The sequence below is a fragment of the Antechinus flavipes genome, chromosome 4, assembly GCF_016432865.1.
Source record: "Antechinus flavipes isolate AdamAnt ecotype Samford, QLD, Australia chromosome 4, AdamAnt_v2, whole genome shotgun sequence".
In the NCBI taxonomy this organism is placed as follows: Eukaryota; Metazoa; Chordata; class Mammalia; order Dasyuromorphia; family Dasyuridae; genus Antechinus; species Antechinus flavipes.
The window spans coordinates 144682662-144702688 of NC_067401.1; the positions used below are offsets into that span (position 1 = coordinate 144682662).

General features: G+C 35.1%; 1 protein-coding gene across 6 annotated transcripts in view; it reads right to left on the reverse strand.

Annotated features, from left to right (window-relative positions):
• Positions 1-20027, reverse strand: part of MARCHF10 (membrane associated ring-CH-type finger 10) — a 196418-nt gene that overhangs the window by 173939 nt on the left and 2452 nt on the right. For all 6 annotated transcript variants that reach the window (XM_051994947.1, XM_051994946.1, XM_051994945.1 and 3 more), the window contains one exon: positions 13522-13628. In XM_051994947.1, the coding sequence (XP_051850907.1) occupies positions 13522-13611 (90 nt within the window). In that variant the 5' untranslated portion in view covers positions 13612-13628. The remainder of the gene's footprint in view (positions 1-13521; positions 13629-20027) is intronic.

The window sequence follows — 20027 nt, forward strand, 5'->3', positions numbered from 1 at the left end:
CTAGTCTTGTTCCATGTCACTGGATCTAATAAGAAAGCAGGGTAAGCCTAAAAGAAATTGGGCAGAAAAGTTAATGAAATTCAACTAATTATGGGCTAGCTTTTCTTTCTATTCGTTTTTTGTTTATTTTTTAATTGGAATCTATGTCTATGGGGAGCACTGAGTATATAGTTATTTGCTGAAGACAGATGCTCATGTTCTCTTAATTTACTGTTAAGAGGAGCAAAAGAAGAAAATGAAGATGAATAGGAAGAGGGAGGAGATATCATCAATAAATGCAGGAAAGGCCAATCCAAGTTTATAAAAATGAATAGAATTTATTCAGACTAAGTGCCTTTTGAAAACTATCTCTAAGAATATATGTGACTTTAATAGTTCTTTGCCAAAAAGGGGAGGAGAAGGAGACAGATTAACACACACACTGAACAAAGTTAAAGGAATGATTCCAAACTCCTCCTGCTCCCTTTCTTTCTAGCTTCTCATATCATTCTATGAGTAGGAGGACAGAACAGTGGAAAGGCAGATATTTTCTAATTCTTTCTAACCTTTTTTACGGCCAAGCAACTTTTCAAGTGTTATTTAAACACTCATCCTTTCTCTTTCTCATTTAAAGTTCTACAAAACAGTAGGAAAATAAATATGATGATAATTTGGCTTGTGGAATTATACAGATGTTCCCCTAATTTCTTTAGTTTTCTATTTATAGGGAATTGGTATGTCTTTTTAGTTATTTTTGTTTTAACTTAGAACTGTCTATTGTAAATCTATACCAACAGAGCCTACTGATACTCAAAGGTTGTAAAACTCAAAGGGCAAAAAAACTTTGCTTTTCTTCCTCACTTCTTTTTCTCTTGATGTTACCACTATCTTTTTTAGTCACCTCAGCTCACAACTATGGTCATCTTTGATTTCTCTTTCTCCTTCACCCAACATATCTAATCAGCCATCAAAGTTCCTTTGACTCTACTTCTGAAATTTCTTTCTTTCTCTCTTTTTTTTGGGGGGGGGGGCTGAGGCAATTGGGGTTAAGTGACTTACTCAGGGTCACACAGCTAGGAAGTGTTAAGTGACTGAGACCATATTTGAACTCAGGTCTTCCTGACTTCAGAGCTGGTGCTCTATCCACTGCTCCACCAGAAATTTCTTTCTTGATTGATCCTCTCCACACCGACATCCTTATTCAGGCATCATTATCTTGCACAGATATCTGTAGTAGCCAGTCTTTCTGATTCAAGTTTATTCCATATCTAATCCATCTTTTATGCTTTAGCCTAAGGAATGCTCTTGTCGTGTCATTCTTCTATGTCAGTGGCTCTTTGTTTTATTGTCACCAATAATGTACAAATTCCTTTTCCCCCTGACATTCAAGGCCCTACATAAACCTTTATGTTACCAAGTGATGCTGTGAGCCACTCATCTGAACTCGTCTAACAAAAAAGGCAAAGTTCTAATTAAGTGATGTGATCTTCATAGTTCTCAAATGAGAGAAAAGGAATAAACACTTAAGCCCCTACTACACAGCTAAAACTAACTCCTTACAGTATCTCTGTGAGCTAGATACTATTATTAACCCCCAATTTTACAGTTTATAGTTAGTTACTCAAATAGACTGCTACCTTCTGAGCCTCAGTTCTCCCTGTGTGGGGCAGCACCAACTCTGCTGTCAAATGTTCTATGTATCTGCCTTCATTCCCTACAAAGGGAAGGGTGTTATGTGACCATATATCATTCTATGCCCTCACCATATAGTCTATGTTCTGGCCAAACTAGACTTCTCTTCCCTTCACTCTTGTCTAGCTCTCTCCAATTTCTGCACTTTTGATTCTTGTTTGTACTGCTCTCCATATTTGTAATGGACTCTTGCCTTTCTTGTCTATTGAAGTGTCTCATATTGTTCTAAGTCTAATATGAATGCTACCTTTTCCAAAAAGCCCTACCTGACCCTCCTCATCCCCCCCCCAATTTAAATTTCTTCAAGATCAAAGTGATCTCAATTACTTACTCAAATTTATCACAGCACTTTGTCAGATGGATCGTCCGCATTATCTCACTTTTGCTGTATTATAGATACTTGTTACATGCCTTTCCCCAAGAAATAAAAAGATCTAATGAAGGTCTAGTTGGGTTGCAATCAGCAAATCTATAAAATCAGATAACTATTGAAGCATAGAAGTAAATCTTTCCCTTCATAGATAGTAAACTTTTCAAGAATAATGTCTGTGTATCTTCAGACACTAACACTAAACAAGTGTTTAAAAAATAAAGTTTGTATTGAATTAAGTAAAAACGGAAGGAAAAGCAGTGGGAAAGGCAATGAATATAATAAGATTGGAGATGACTACACTTAAATTCCAATTAAGAGAAAATTGTCAGTTGAACTATTAAATATTTACTTACTATTTACAATAATTAATATTTAGATTGTTTTAACTACTGTCTGCCAAAACAGTGACAAAACAGGTTTCGTTTTTAATATTTTATTTTATTTACATTTTTTATTCTTAGATAACTTTCATTTCAAATATACTTCTTCCCTACCCAGAGAGTCATCTTTTATTACAAAGAATAAAAAGAAAGAAAAACAAACAACTCAGCAAAACTAATGAACAAAATAACCAAGACTACCATTCTACCCATCACTCCACACCCACTGATTCCCACATCTTTGAAAAAGAAGGGAGATACATTTTCTCATCTTTGATCACAAACTTAGTCATAGAATTACACTGCATTGGATTTTTAGTTTTTTTCCCATTTATAGTGTGATAGTCATTGTATATACTGTTATCCTGGTCACTTGCATCATTTAGGTCACTTTGAATGATTTTATTTAAGTCTTCCCATATTTCTCTGAGCTATTCTGATTTCATCAATATTTATATTACATTACTGTATCATAATTTGTTTATCCATTCCCCATAATATCATTTACTATCATAATATCAAACATTGTTATAATCATTTACTTTGCTTCTGGCTATTTGCTGTTATATAAAGTACTACTATAGATATTTTCATGTATATAGGACCTTTGTTTCTATCTTTGATTTCTTGAGCCATTATCTAGTAGTATAAGTTCTAAGTCAAAGGAGTATAGGCATTTTGGGTTTTTTTTAATCATAATTCTAAATTGCTTCCCAAAATGGATATACCAATCCATAGTTGCACCAACAGCATATTACTGTTCCTGTCAAAATTCCGCTAGTCCTGATTATTCCCCTTTTGTCATCTTTGTTAATTTGCTGAGTTTCAGTGAAACTTCAGGACTGTTTTGCTTGCATTTTTATTATTATTAGTGATTTAGAGCAATCTTTCTTTAAAAAAAAATTAACCTGTGTATGGAACATTTGCAATAAGCATTTCCTCTGCAATTTATTATCTTAAGAAGTTGCCTAAAGCAGTAAGATCTTAACTGACTTATCTAGGGTGACATAGCCAGTATATGTCAGAAACTAGACATGAATTCAAGTATTTCTGACTTCTGAGATCAGCTCTTTACCAATAATAGTAAAAAATTAGATAACACCTATATGGCACCTACTTTGTTGTAGATACTCTGTTAAATGATTTACAAATAGTATATTATTTTGATTATTGCAGCATTTGATCTACTTGAGATATATAGATGCCCATACTTGAGGTATATAGAGGTACATAAAAACCCCATTTTATAGTTAAAGAAAATGAGGCAGACAGGTCAAGTCACTTGCCTAAGATCACACGGCCAGTAAGTTTCTGAGGAGTATTTGAACTCTAGTCTTTCTGACTTCAAGCTTCTTGCTATATATACACCACCAAGTAGCTCTATGCCATACAGTTTCACATGCAGTTGTTAATATTTTGTCATTCATCATCTTAGAGCAATTTTTAAAAGTCTCATTAAACAATGAAAGAGCCATTGAACCAAGTTCAATTGCATTTATTAAGGAATCTCTATGATCTAACACATATATAAGAGACTCTCTGTTCAAGAAGAGCCTTTATTTAAGGTTGTATTTTACTCTACTGAGTAAAATGCCTTTTTGTAATCGTAACAAACAGCAAAAACATGTATTCTCTGTACTTTTCAGTCAATTGATTTTAAATGTGGTCTTTTGTAAAGAATTAGTTACCAAATCCTATCAGTTCCCTTCTCATATCATCATCAAAGAAACCCTCAACATGCATGTAAATCAATCTCATCCAGACTTTATAAAAATGAAAGAGTAAGCATGGGGATCAGTAGTCTTTTTTATGGATATTAACATCCCCACGATTTTTTTCTTCCTTTTGGCATCTTTCCTCCCATTAGAAAACCTATAAAATGATCACTCAGTGCTCTGGGCTAGACAGAGCATTGTATCTATGCATGTATCTGCTTTGAATTCTTACTCATTTCTACTTCAAATAGAAAATTGGGATCTGGAGATTAAGATGCAAATGTAGTAGCTTTTCTGTCAATGATAATGAAAATGATCAAATTGAATAGAGACTGATAATTCTTATTGATATAACTTCTACATCAATAAATTGTCATTTTGTGCTTATTACATTAAGAAGTACATTTCATTTTAGTGGTCATATTTATTCAGGGCTCATCAATTTCATTAATTTCCTCCAGTCTTCCAGAAAAAAGGAAACTATATTTCTCAGTAGCCAACCAATCAAGAACTCAACATTTTTAAAATACTTATTTGTTCTAGGCCTGTGCTAGGCACTGAGGATACAAAGATGAAAACCAAAACAGTTCCTGTTCTTAAGGAATTTACATCTTTTAAAAAATTATTGGTATCTTTTGTTTTTACGTTATCTTAATTTCCAAACATATCTCTTCCCCCTGCCCTTACATACAAAAGCAATTTATTATTGTGAAGAATAAAAGGGGGGAACAACATATGAAATACCTAATCAAATAAAAAGCATATATTAAGCACCTACTATGTTCTAGGCACTGTACTAAGTGCTGAGAGGGTAAATACAAAAATGAAATGATTCCCATCCTCCAGATAAGAGAGATAATATGTATATAACTATACAAAATAAAGATAAATATTAGGTAGAAGGCATAAGAAGTGGAGTAATAGGAAAGATTCCAAGTAAAAGGTACCACTAGAGTTGATTTCTGAAGCAAATAAGGATTCTAAGACACATGGATAAGAAAGGGGCATACTCCAAGATTGGGGACAGTCATTTCAAAGGCATGGAGAAAGGAAAGGTAGTATTGCGAGGAGGTCTATCATAAGCCACAGAGCAAAAAAGGGAGGAGACAACCAACTACAAGATAATTTGAGGGAAGTGGGAACAGAAAGCAATAGCAGCTGAGGGAATCAGAAAGGAGGAAGAAGGAAAGAAAGAATCATTTATTAATCACCTATTACATGCTACTGTGTTAAGTGTTCTATAAATATTGTCTAGTTTGATGCTCACAGTAACCCCAGAAGATAGGTACTATTATGATCCCCATTTTATAGCTGAGGAAATCAAGTATAAGCAAGAGGTGATGAGAGCCTGGATTGGCAGGATAGTTTGTGAGAAGAAAGAAGGAAAAAAGGTATAAAAGACAAGTGTGTAAGTAGAATCAACAAAACTCAGCAGTCTCTTTGAAAGAAAACGTCTGTCTATTTCATATTATCTATGTCCATCCCAGTAGCATTCATATAATTACATTCATATAATGGAGCTGTTTGAGAGGCAGAACAGCCTAATGTATAGTAGGCCAGCTTAGGGCCAGGAACACCTGGGTTCAAGTCCCACTTCTTATACATCCTGGCTATGTGACCCTGAGCAAGTCACTAAACTTCTCAAGATTCTTAAGCTATAGAAAGGTGGATAAAGCACTGGGTCCTAAGAAATGAAGAATATGAGAAATTAAGAAAAAACATGGGAAAACACATATGGAATGATTACACTATAAAGAAATCAGAAGCAAAAGAGCAATATACATAGTGACTACAAAAATGTTAATAAAACATTAAAAAGTAGCAAAATGCTATTAATTGTCATGAAGAATCTTGGTCCTGAAGAACCAATCAATAAGGAAATATGCCTTCCTTTCAGGAAAAAGAAAAATAGGAAAAGACAGAGAATATAGATTAGCTGCTGTCATAGTTACTATATGTCAATTGATTTTGCTTAAATACTTGTTATAAGGAAAGAGTTCAAGTGGGAATGGGAGAAGGGAAATCGCTGCAATATAAAATACTTAAGGTAACAACAAAATTTTTAAGTTCAAAAAATTAAAAAGATAGTGCTGAGAAAGCAGAGTTGGGGTCCTGCTGCCCTCCCACAAGGGAGTAGGAATTCAAGTATTGCCAATTTGCAGAAAATGAGAGCTGTCTGTATAGGCATAAGTCTTTCAAGTAGTCTACACGCCATTAGCCTCATTCATTTCCCAAATCTAAACTACATTTTTCAACATATTTTTCATTCTTTCCTTTCCTCCGATCCCACTAACAATGTCCACCTATAAACTGATATCAATGAGTACCAAAGTATGTGTTGACTTAGTTTAGAAAATCTTGTCAAGGTTTTCTCAGAATTATTCCCTCTTCATCCTTGGCAACATATATTGGCACATTCGTTGTAATTATCTTCTTAGTTGTCATGGGATCACAGTTTGTTCATGCTCAAATCATGAGCATTGCAAGGTGAAATCTTCAGTGTCCTTTGAAATTACTTCTTGCTGCCTTTTGTTACATGATGAAATCAATTCTCCTAACTCTTTTGTTTGCCTCTAAAAGGCTACGAGCCATCCTTCCATTTGTTGCAATTTCCTTTTGTCTTTTGCTTTCATTTATCTTGAAAATACCAATAATGACGTGGTTTACTTTTCCCAATTGAATGTCACTTTGTGAAGAGACAAAGATCTTACATTTAGAGCACCTATAATTAGACTAATGTTTCTAGAGCCTAAAAATGTAGAATTCATAGCACCCTTGTTTCCAACTCCTTTTTATCATCATCATGATGGAACATAGAACTGAGGGACATTTAAAATTTTTATATCCCAGTCCCCTGGGATCATTTCTTACTATTTACTCCCATGAAACACCTCCATCCAAGTAGTTGCTATCTGTCACTGATTTTATATAACAATTCTCAAATGAACCCCCTTTGTTTTCTGCCACTTACACCATCCTTGCACAAATCCTTATCACCTCATGCTTGATCTCTCTGACTCAAGTCTCTCCTCACACTCTCAGCTGTCACATTGATATTCCCACAATACAAATCTGACCTATCTCCCTATTCAGTGAATTCCAGTAGCTCCCTATCAAGATTCAAATATAAAATCTTCTGATTTCTATTCCAAGATCTTCATAAAATGACTCTCTCCTATCTTTCTAATTTTGAGAGTGACATAATCAAAGAAGTCATCCCATAGTGACCATCCTACTATTACCTCTCACAAGTATCATTACTCAGGTTCAAATTCCCATTCTAATCACCACACCTCTTCTTACAAATTCAGATGCCATAATACTTAGTGATGAGACAAAGTTTTAATGGAGTTTAAATTATTATTGTTATTATTAAAGTTTGTAATTTTATATAGCTAAGATGTAGTAGTGAGATGGGAGAGTGAATAGAACACTAAGCCTAAAGTCAGGAATCGCTGGGTTTAAATCTGGACTCAAGACACCCACTAGCTGTGTGACCCTCAGCAAGTCACTTCACACCGTTTGCTGCAGTTCCCTCATCTGTAAAATGAGCTGGAGAAGGAAATGGCAAACCACTCCAATATCTTTGCCAAGGAAACCCCAATGGGATCCCAACGAGTCAGTCATAACTAAAACAACTGAACAACAAAAAGAAATAAAGGATGAAAATTTTTTTAAAATTCTATCATTTTTCCTTCCTCATTGTCTTACTATAGGTATTAACATAAATTCCAATCTAACATTTCATGCCTTCTGTCCCTCAACGATTCTACAAGTATTTATGGTGACTCTATCATGTGCCCAATACTGAAGTAGGTTTGGAGGACCAGAGACAAAAGTGACCTGGTTCTAGGGGATTTACGTTTTAAGGCTATCATGTACATACTGCCTGTTAATTAAACAAAGTAAGATACCAGTGTTTGGCATATAGATACTAGCTGATTGATTAACTGAAACAAGATAATTTTGAGAAGCAGGAACCAGCAGCTGGGGAGATCAGGAAAGGCTTCATATAGAAAGTGGTACTTCACCTGAAATCTAGAAATTTTAAAGAGCAGAGGTAAAGAAGTGAATTTCAGACATAAAGAAGTCTATATAAAGATATCAAGGTGGCAGAAAGGATAATACTAGGACTGAAGTCAAGAAGACCTGAATTCAAAGTATCTACCTTCTAGGTTCTGGGAGAGAATCAAATGAAATCATATATTTAAAAAACCATATTTTATTCCCTAGCATATTGTAAAAATGTTAGATATTATCATTAGATGGAATGCCATATGGGAGAACAGCTAAGAAACAGTTTGTTTGAATTATAGTATGCAGGTCTAATATGTAATAAGGCTCAAAAGGTAGATTAAGGAGGACTATAAATGACAAAGGATTCTCTAATTAAGAGTTTATATTTCACCCTGGAGACAAAAAGTATCCCTGGAATTTACTGAGTAGGGGACTGACATGATCAGAATTGTGTTTTAGAAAAATCACTCTGGCATCAGTTTGGAAGATATAAGAAGGAAAAAAAAGGGTTGAGGCAGGAGAATGATTAGGAAGTTATTATAGTAATACACGTTAGAAGTGATGAGATCCCAACCTAAGGTGGCAGTTGTATAACCAGAAAGAAAGAGGCGTATGGGAGAGATATTATGATGTAAAATCAGGAAACTTTGGCAACTGATTAGGTATGGAGGATAAAGAGAATAAGGAGTTACATATGAAAATGAGATTTTTAACATAATGAAGTAGAACAGTGGTGATTCCCTTACTTAAGTTTAGAATAAGAAATACTCCTAGGTAGAAAAATAATTTGTTCTCTATGTTGAAATCTAGATGTCTATGGGACATCCAGCTAACATGTCCAGAAAAATGTTTGAGATTTTGGAATAGAGAAAAAATGGGAAACAGAGACAAAAAGAGAGAGGAGATAGAAACAGAAAGACACACACAGACAAAGAGAGAGAGATGAAAGGGGAGATTAAATGATTCTAGGAAACTGGCATAGATGATAATTAAACCAATAAAGAACTTTTAATGTCAAGGAGAGAGAACATGGGGAGAGGACAGTTCATAGAACAATATGTTGAACTATTCCAAAAAGTTATAAAAATCCAGCCAGGAGCATGAGGAGCTATTGGTAGAAGATCAGTATCATGAAAACCCTGAGAGATTATTTAGAAGTAAAGGGTAATCATATTTGTCAGATATCACAGAGGGGTCTGTGGATGTGGACTGGGAAAAAGTGATCAGATATGACAATAAAGAAGTCACTGATGATTTTGGAAAAAGCAGTTATAGTTTAACATATATTAAAAACCCAACTGAAGCCCAACTGAAAAAGGTTGAAAAGTGAGCAACTAGAACTAGAAGTACCAAACATGCATTGTTTTTTTTTTTTTTTCTTAGCTAAGAAAGGGAGAGGAATATAGAATAGCTTGAAGGTATGGTAGGGCCTATTGAAGGCTTATTAATTGTAGAGAAGAATTGAACATGTTTGTTAGCAGCAAGTAGGTAAGGAAAGATTGAAGATTGGTGGCAGGGATGGTGTGGGGACAATTATCTGGAAAAGACAGAAGAAGATGGAGTCAAAGGTAAAGAGAAGAGTTTTCTTCTTTATCCAATATCAGATTAATGAAAACAATGGATAATTGTGAAATAGGGGAGCAGGACAGAAAACAGAATTAATGGCCAATGATCTTTTATTTTCTCAGTGCTGTTGCTAAAAATCCATATATATTTTGGGAATGGCGAAGCTTTTGGGAAGGAATAGAGTCCTGTTCATAACCTAATCTACCCACACCCACATTCTTGACCTTTCTTATATTTTATATTCTCCTGCTCCCTATACTCAGGGATCCAATGTCACTGGCTTTTCTACTGCTCCTCAAATGAGAACCTTATCTCAACATTGGGCATTTTCACTGATCCTTTATGCCTTAAATGCTTTACCTCCTCACCTGGCTCATCTGGCCTCCAAGGCTCACTTCTACCTTTTTACAGGAAGGCTTTCTTGAACAATAATAATTCTAGGGATTTCCATTTACTAATTATCCTTGATTTGTTCTGAATATACATCATTGTTTGCATTATCTTTTGCTTTTTTTTTTTTTTTGTATCCCAGCATTTAGCATAATAGTGTTTGTTGCATACTAGGCACTTAATAATGTTTATGTTTATTATTATTATTACTGTTTACCCTTGCTATACTGATATGTAAGAGTTTGGGTTTTAAATTATTAATGACATTATTTAAGTGACTTATCCTGTGGAAGAAGCTAAGACTCTTCCAAAGCATCGTAGAACTTCCCTATATGGGTTTATGTCTTTGTGGTCTTTGACCTGTGTGGAATTGGACTGTTACAGATGAAATGACAGATGAAAGAGAGTGGATGATACTTCTAGATGTCTAACCACTCTGAACATAATGGAGAGAGCAAGAAAGAGAGAAAGATTTTATTAAGTGCCCACCCATTTACCTAGCATTAGTGCCAGGTATAATTCTAAGTACTGAGGATATAAATACAAATAAGCAAGACAGCCCCAACCAAGGAGCTCATGCTTCAATGGTGAAAGATACCATTGGAATGGAGCACTTAAAATAAGAGAGGGCTGGAAAAGAGGCAGTTTGGAGGTAACACGGTATAGAAATGGCTGAGGAAAGGTACATAAGCCTGGTTCTAAATGAGACATAGCAAAAGGTCAACCCTCAGAGCCTAGGGCCTGGGGGCAGAGTCCAGAGTTCCAGTGAGGAGGAGATGAGGGTGATGACTAGAGGAGAGGCAGAATCTTGTAGAGATGTCTGGGAAATGGTACCGAAATGTCTCCAGACAAGATAATTTGAAAGCTCACCTATCAAAGCCCTATATCCCAGAAAATTAATGGCTAAATTACACTTCAAGTTATAATACATGTTGGAAGAAAAAACATACCAAAAAAAGACAGTAAAATTTTAAGAGCAAACTAAAGTACTATAACTATAACTAAATTCTAAGATGGCATATAATTATATGCTATTTGCCAGGTTCTGAAATAGCATGCAACATGCCAAATAAATGTTTATTTCCTCTTGTTTTTCCTGAAGAGTCCCACCCAGTTACCAAAAGGGAAAGTCTCAATATAAGGAGATTGGTTTTGCTTTTCCCTTTGACTATTAACATGTAGACCTGGAAAAACATTGCTACCACTTTAACTTATTTTAAGAAATAGCAGGAATAAGTTATGCAGAGATTCAGAGGGACTATTTTTGTCTAGATTCTAACAAGTCAAGTTTGCATATGCTAGGGATAACTAAACTATGCATTTGATAAGGCCTGGTTATTTTTTTTTTTATTTAATGTACGGGGATACACTGCTACTAGGATTCTTTAAACTGTAAGTTCTGTCCTCCTTCCTCTGTAAATGAAAATGAATTAACATTGCAGGGACTATTTTAATTTTGTCTTTGTAACCCCAGCACCTAGCACAATATGTGACACATAGAAGGCATTTAATTATATGCTTGTTCATTGTTTGCTAAATAATATATACAAGCCTATACACATCATTACATAATTATATTTGAAAAGATCATGTCCTTTCTCACTAATATTTGTATAGCACATGTTTCAGGTCCCCAGAACTTAAGATGTCTGCTGTGTCTCTTTGGGGTTCTAGTGCTAGTATTAGAGAGTTAAGGAGTTATTAGTACCATTAATAACAAATATTAAGTTTTTAATAAATGCTTGCCTTCCTATAACTCACATAAGCATTCAAACAAAAATTCTCACAAAAACTTTTAAGGAAATGTATCAGAAAATGACAACTATATAATTGTGATGTAAAAGAAAAGAGATACAAAAATTCCTGAAAACCAGGTTATCCAATAACAAAAACCCTAGGTCAAAAAGCTCCTGCAAATGAGGTTCCAACAAATAAGATGCTAATGTTTAAATCAAACTAGGCCCCTCCCCATATATAGGACATGTTCAAATCAATTCTCCTAAGTCCCACAAATCTGATCCCAGGGCTTCTTGTTGTTTGTCCTTCATTCTTGACTGGGACCAATGACATGTGTGTGTGTATGGGGAGGGGTGATGTCTTGACTTGGAAGTGAATTGGATTAAAAGTGAAGAAGAGCTGTGCAAGGTCATTAGACTTTCTTTCCTCCAGAATCCTCAAGAGTCCAATGCTAAGAACCAGAATAACTGTCCATGGCCTCTGAATGCAGTGGGAAAGCTTGGGCTTTTTAAACTGAGATCTTTCCCAGGTATCAGCAATGACTAATTCAGTAACTGAAGGCTAGATCAGAATTGATGCACAAAATAATCATCCTGAGAAGGGAAAATCCTCAGAGTTGCCAGCCAGAACAAAAACAGTTGCCAGCTCAGGTGGCTACTGAATATCCTTTGGACTCTAGATTAGTTTTAAGGCAGGACAGAAAGGGAAGGGATGAGATGGAGCACTTATTACATTGCTTATGAGTCTGAAGTAGTTTACTTCCCTGAGTGATTATCTGTTAATATCAGTTGGTCAGACAATAGCTTTTGGAAAAGGGTATTTATTGAAGTACTCCATATATTTACATACAGTTTATGAAGGGACCAGTATCATTAGCATTGGTAATTCCTAGGTGAGAAAACTTCTACTACTAATGCTGGTTAGTTGCAGCTCTGCAATTTACAGTCTTAAGAGGATTGCACATAGCACAGAAATGTAAAATTACTTGCCCCGAGTCAGAGGCAAACCTTGAACTCAGGTCTTCCTGGCTTCAAGGTTCTCTGTCTCTCTTCACTACACCAAAGGTATCAGAGACACAGCAACGTTTCTGAGCCAGGGCTGAACCAGATTAAATGTAATTGGGAAATATATTTAATAATAAATACAAAAATAAATTTTAAAAAAGAAAATTTTACTTAGGTAGTATAATAAAAACAGACATTTCCACAAAAGTCTGTGTGAATTACACATTCACCCACCAAGTTTATTTAGAGAGCACTTGTGGCAAAGAGAATAGCTCCTGGTGCAGAAGTCCTCTTCCTCTCATCTTTATGAAGGCCTCCATTAAGCTCTCCTTGGGCTTCATAGCTCTTCTTTTGAACTCCTTGCAGACCTCGAATCTATCTTTTCTCATCTTGTCTTCTTGACTCCTGATGCTGACATCACCATCACAACAGAAATGAGGTTGGGACAATGAGGAATTCAAATTCAGGTTCTCTAACTTTAAATCCTGCACCCCTTTTTCCATAATGCATCCTTGGTCACCTCCATGTTAACTCCATCATACCTTCTCACAATCTAATACAGCTAGTTACACCACAGTATGCTAGAACATTATAACATTCAATCACACATTAACATTACATTATTATTGCAATAAGGGCATATGCAGTGACTCATATTATTCATGTACCTGGTACTCGGAGTCCACCTTGTGCTGCATATCCCGCAGATATTGAGCATCACTGACAAATTTCTGCCTGTCCCTTGCTTCGTGCATCATGAAAATTTAACCCCAACCTGCATACAAAAAGTAAGTAAATAAATGCTTTGAAATATGATAGTTGATTATTTTGGTGTCCTTAATTCTTATTATAATTGCTTTTTTAAAAAAAACTAATGATCTAATTACTGTTTGGAAGTTAAGGAGGCAGCATGGTGTAGAGGAAAGGATTTGGGATCAGAGGTTTTGAATTCTGCCTCACTACCTGAGGAACTGATCCTGGGCAAATGTCTTCACCTTTGTACCCAGATTTCCTTCTCTGCAAAATGAAGGGGCTGGGCTCAAATGGCCTCTGAAGCCCCTTTCAGCTCTAAATCTAAGATCAAAAAGAAGAAGGGATGCCTTATGATTGTGTTGACATATGCCTTTACCTTTCCAATCATGAACAGTGAGGTTATAATAATCAGTTAGCTCCAACGAGCATGTCTAATTATTAAAAAAACAAAACAAAACAAAACAAAACAAAAAAAAAACCTGATCTATTAATACACAATGGAGGAAGGGAAACCTAGAAAAGATAAACATACACTAACCAAAATTACTAAAATTCTAACTACTTAACGATCATTCTGTTGCCATGGAATCTAGATAAATAATTAACATGTCCAATTATCAAAGAGCTTTTCACACATAAAAATGTAGAATTAGGATTGCAAAAAAAAAAAAAAAGCCTGCTAGACATGTCTTCAAGTAAACTAATTTTCATTAATCTGTTAATTATGTATTTTTTATTTAATCTAAGCTAATTATATTAATGTCATTCTTATTCTGCCATCCCCAAATGAAACTTGTATACTGAGCTAGCCACAAAGAAAACTCTTTAATATTCCTTATCTCCTTCCTCCAATGAACTGTATATAGTAAGAGTTTAATAAATACTTTTCCATTCTATACCACAGTTGCCTGAGACAATGACTCAAGAAAGCTTAAATGGCGGATATTTGAGATGTATCATCACTCAAACACATCCTTTCTTTCTTTCCCAAACTACTACCACAATCATGCATTACAGAGGAATGGAACTGCCCTTTTCCTTTGTCCCCAGTCTTTCCTCTGATACCCTTTTACAATTTCTTTTCCCTTCCAGATTGTCCTGGATGTTCAGTTTCACTAGATTATAGCTGTATAAAAAAATTGAATCAGGGTGGGAGAGACATGTTCACCTAGTAAATATCTTCCCCACATTGCAACTTATTAGGTCACAGAATTACAAAATTTGAGAATTGGAAGGGACCTGACAAGTCCTACACAAAAGACATTACCCTTAAAACACATAGGAAGTGACCAACTAGCCATTATCTAGAACTTTCCAAAAAGGGGGAAACTACCAACTAATAGCTCACTGCATTTTGGGGTCACTCTAATTACTGGGAAGTTTTACCAGACTTCAAGCCTAAATTTGTCTCTTTACAACTTCAACCCACTAGTCCTGCCTCTGCCCTCATGGGCTAAAGAGAACAAAGAGAAGTCCTTACATATGTAAGCTTTTCAATTATTCAAAGATAATTACCTCTTTCTCCCAGATTTTTCAAGGTTAAATATCTCACTTCCTTCAACCCATTCTCAAGCAATACAGACTCAAAGCCTTTCACTACCTTGACTGACTTCCTCTAGAATCTTCCAGGTTACAGATATCTTCAAGCAGTGGTGCCCAGGACTAAATGATTTGGGTTTTATTTTTTCATTCCAGATGTGGTTTGACTAAAGAAAAATGCAAACATTTTGACTCTCTTCTCGCATTAGTTTTTTTTGACTGTCACATCACACATTCCACTAAAAATTTTTAGACAAACTTCAGGCCTTCCCTATGCTGCCCCTGTGAAGCTTTTTAAACACAAGAGTAAAACTTTGGGTTTATCCTTATTGAAATTCATTTTATTAAATGTACTTAATATTTTACACAGTCTGTCAGGATTTTTTTGGATCCTGACTCTGTGTTATTTCTCCTTTCCAGTTTTATGTCATTTCCAGATTCCATGAACATTCCATGATTGCTATAAATCACTGATAAAAATGCTAAATAGCACAGGAAAAGGCTAAGGATCGATCCTTGGGGCAACACACTAGAGAACTTCTGCCACATTGACATTGAACCATTAATGATTTTCTTTGAATTAGCTTCATCTGGACTATAATAAAAAAGGAAAAAGTTTCCCTATAATCACTTCAATGAATAAAATTCCTTCTTTCCAGGCCTGGATGACTGCAGAGAGCATGGAAAAAGGTCATATGTTAAACCATCTCTACTGATTCTCTCTCCTATGCTTGGAAAGCATATCTAAAATTTAGAATTTCAGGTTTTCTGACTTGGTAAAATCATCTTCCAGAGGATATCTTTCTCAGTCTCCCTTTCCTCCTCCCCCTCCCTTCTCTCCCTCTTCTCCCCCCCCCCCCTTTCTCCTCTTAAAACTATCTAGTTTTGACTTTGTATGTATGTATATATACCAACATGTAAATATGCTGCCTTTCTCACTAGAATATAAGCTCCTCAAGGGCAGAGCTCCTAGGAGGTAGAAATTGTTTTCACTTTTTTTTTTTTGGGGGGGGGGGGTATCCTAAGGGACTATAACTGCCTTTGGCAAGTATTAAATGCTTTAAAAAGCTTGCTGATACAGAAAGTAGTCCTCAGGATCTTCTATTCAGTGGCTTAACTCTAAATCTGAATCCACCAAACAAAAATTTCACCTTCTCCTTTGTTAACTACAAAATAAATACCCCTCCAATCCCTCTTTGCAATTCAGCAGCTTTTTGGACAGAACTATGCCTCTACGTGAGAAAAAGGAGGCAGATAAAAATACCCAAGCTATTATGGGAAATCCTAGGGGTATGAAGCAGCTATTTGCGATGCATAGCTACAGTCTCCCAGTGCCCTAAAAAAAAATTAAGTGGCACCTGGATTAAGTCACCTATGCCTAAGGTGTTAAGAGTTTAAACTTAATTTAAAATGTGTTTCATTCTGGGTTTTTTTTTTTTTTTTTTTTTTGCAGTTAAATATAACTTCCTTTCTTATTGGATGGCAAAAAAAGAGATCAACAATTCTGTACTTTCCTGAAATTGTCCAAGTATGACTTCATATGGAGCTTACATCTTAGGGAATGGTTTATAAGGAAAATAATCATGACTTCATGAAAGTGTGAGCAACCAAAAAAAATGGCAAAACTTCAAACTTTAGCTATAGAATTTGCTATTCATTAATTTATTCTCTAATATTGCAAATTATAATGCAGTTATAATTGAAATTTATAAATATATGTATGATCTACTATTATATATGTATAGGTAAAGTATAAATATATTTGTGTATTACAATATACAAAATTATGTTACATTATATATAATTACTCTGAAAATATTCATATTTAAAAGCTAGTTATAAGGTACTCCCATTTACCATGATTGATTACACAAGATGCTAAAATCTCAATTGAAGTTAAATTTGCAGAAAATTCAGCAACTGCTGTCATTTCAGTGTGTAAAGTTCAAAGAACAGTGACAATGCTATGCTATGTAAGTGAGGCAAAAGGACAGTATAAACATTCTTTTCCAGCTCCCCCCTCCCGCCCCTTCCCCCCCCAACAATGGAAGACTTCTTGGTTGGAGAAAAAGGAAATAAAATGGGGAAATGATTTCTTTCAGAAACAATTTTCTCAAGAGTTTATTTTTTCCCTCTAAAAACATGAGAAAGTATAAAGAATGATAATAATTCAAGACCCAATTCTTAAATTAAAATGCTTTCCCTTCTCCTCTCAGACTATCTGAATACTACCAATTGTTTAGGGATCAGTTCAAACATTATCTCCTCCAAAAAGGCATCCTTGACTACCCCAAGCAATAATGATCACTCTCTCCTTTGAACGTCTATACCAATTATTCTGTGTATTACAGTATTATCATGTGTCTTTTCTACCCAAATAAATTATATGTTTCTTGAAGTCAGAGAATGGCTATATTATCATATACAGCACCTAGAATAGTTCCTCTTGCATAGTCCCAATTTAATGTACTAATTAAATTTAACGATAAATTATCCCAATTGAGAAACAGCACAGAGCACTGGATTTGGAGTCTGAAGACCTAAGTTCAAAACAAAGCCTAGATCACCTATGTAATTAACTTTGGGCAAATCACTTAATCTACATTAACCTATTTCCTCACCTGTAAAATGGGAATAAAACTTGTCCTACTCTGTGTTATAGGCTTGTTTTCTTCCTAATAGGAAAAACTGCTTGACTACTGATTCAAAATTAATCCAAAAAATTGTAACGCAAATAAAATGGTTGTGAACAGAACAAGTAATGGCCAAGATTTTCTCATGAGGCAAAGTGGTGAAAGAGAAGCTTACCTGTATTAAAAGTCTATAGGGAAAAAACTACCCAAGACAGATTCTAGGAGATGGAGCAAAAGGGAGCAGATGGAACAGTCAGAAGCCATCTTGAGAAAACCTTCAGTTTCTACCTTAATGAAAACATAAATCCCTAAAATGATAAAAGTCTCAAGGAATAGATTGGGATTAGAGGAAGCACATCAGGGACAGATACCAGGAGTGAAAGGTATAGCATCACTGAGACTGTGAACTGAGCTAGGTAGAAGAAGAAGTGTTTCTCAAAGTGTTATTAATGCCCTCGAAGTAATTTATCGCTCCATCTTATTTAAGAGTTATGGTTGTGAAGAACTCATTTTAGTTGTAATATTCCTGTTTATAAACTAGTATTGGTCTGAGCTCCCATATTCCTTTCCCTTCTGACTTACTTTTCTGTTGGAAGCTTGTTACGGTCTACAGAACCAATCCTATCTCCAGCATGGATGGAAACAAAACTGAGTGGTACCAGCTTTGTTAATTTGAATATTGAGTTGTCACAGTTATTCTACTGTGGAAAGCAGAATATAATTAAGAATTCTAATTCTCATAAGAATTATAACCAAGCAGCGTAGAGGAAAAGCTGAATTCATAGTTTTTATTCAGGGTTCCTAGCTGTTATCTGTCTAATCCTATGCCTCTGCTGAGTAGAAAGTTGATCTTTTGAGATGCTCACCTGAAATAGCAATCTATAAGTAACTTTAGGTGTGGGTATTTAGTCTTTGAATTAAGACTCCCAGGTATTCTGACAGCTTATTTTCACTCCATTTTAAGCTTTTTTTTTTTTTTAATTCTTTCCATTCTTCTTAACATGGTTGTAAATCTATATAGTAAGATGCATTCATATTCCTTTTTTCCTTGACCAAACCTACGTATTTTGGGATACAGCAGAAATGTAGACAGAAAATGGTATTCTGACAGTTACTACTCTTAAAAATCCCTATAACTGAAAATTAATCAAGAAGAAAAGTTAAGGACTCCTAGGAAAGATGTGTTAATAGTCACTAAGGAGAGCTAGAATCTAAAATCTGATTGAGTACTATTCCTCTAATCATGAAAGAAACAAAAATTATCTGCTACTTGATCTATGTATCAGTTTCCTAATGTTGCAGCTATCTTAAGGAGGCTTTTAAAGGAAGAGCAGCGAAATAACTTTTTTCAATGAGGAAAGAATTCACATTATTCAAATCATCTATGGTTGTCTCTGACTTCATAATCATTTACCAAATAAAGGGTTCCACACAGTTGCCTACAAAAGTCTTTTTTCCTCCTATCAATTTCATTCCATCACTTTTTGCTATATTAGAAGCATGATAGTTTTTTTTTTAATCAATGTGTATGCATACAGTTATATCTATGGATGCACATACATGTACCTGTATATATTTAAATTTAACCAGACTTGTCATTTCATTGCAGTAGGGAGCTCTGGATGTGGAATATACTGAAGATATCTTTCTGTAACTCCTTTGCAATCTGAGAGCACTGCCTGAGGCATGGGACAGGGTCACAGAGTTGCTCTGTGTTAAGAGGAACAATTCATTTCTCTATTTAAATACACATACCCAAACATGCATGTGCGCATACACACACACACACACACACACACACTCTACATACTTTTAAAAACTAGTCTTGTAGATTCATCAGTATATTGAGCTCCCACAGACAAACTTCCTCTCCCCGAGGCACATTTTCTGCAATTTTTAAATCTTACAGAGTTAATTACCTGAGTCACCAAGAGGATTTGCCCAGGATCATACAACCACTAGGTGTCAGAGACTGCATTTGAACTCAGGTCTAATAGAGTCTGTTCCATATTCACTATATCAAAGCTTCCTCTTTGAATATGTATGTATGTATATACACATATATTTGGTAAGATTAAAAACTATTCCAGATAACAACAGATGTATTATGAAGTTAGGAATTCACAGCTTAAAAAAATTTTCCTTATAGTGTTTATGTAGTATCATTAGAATTCCACATTCCACATAAAAGTTTGAATAATTTACTCAGTATGAATGATAAACCAAAATGGCTGCTTGAAAATGTATTC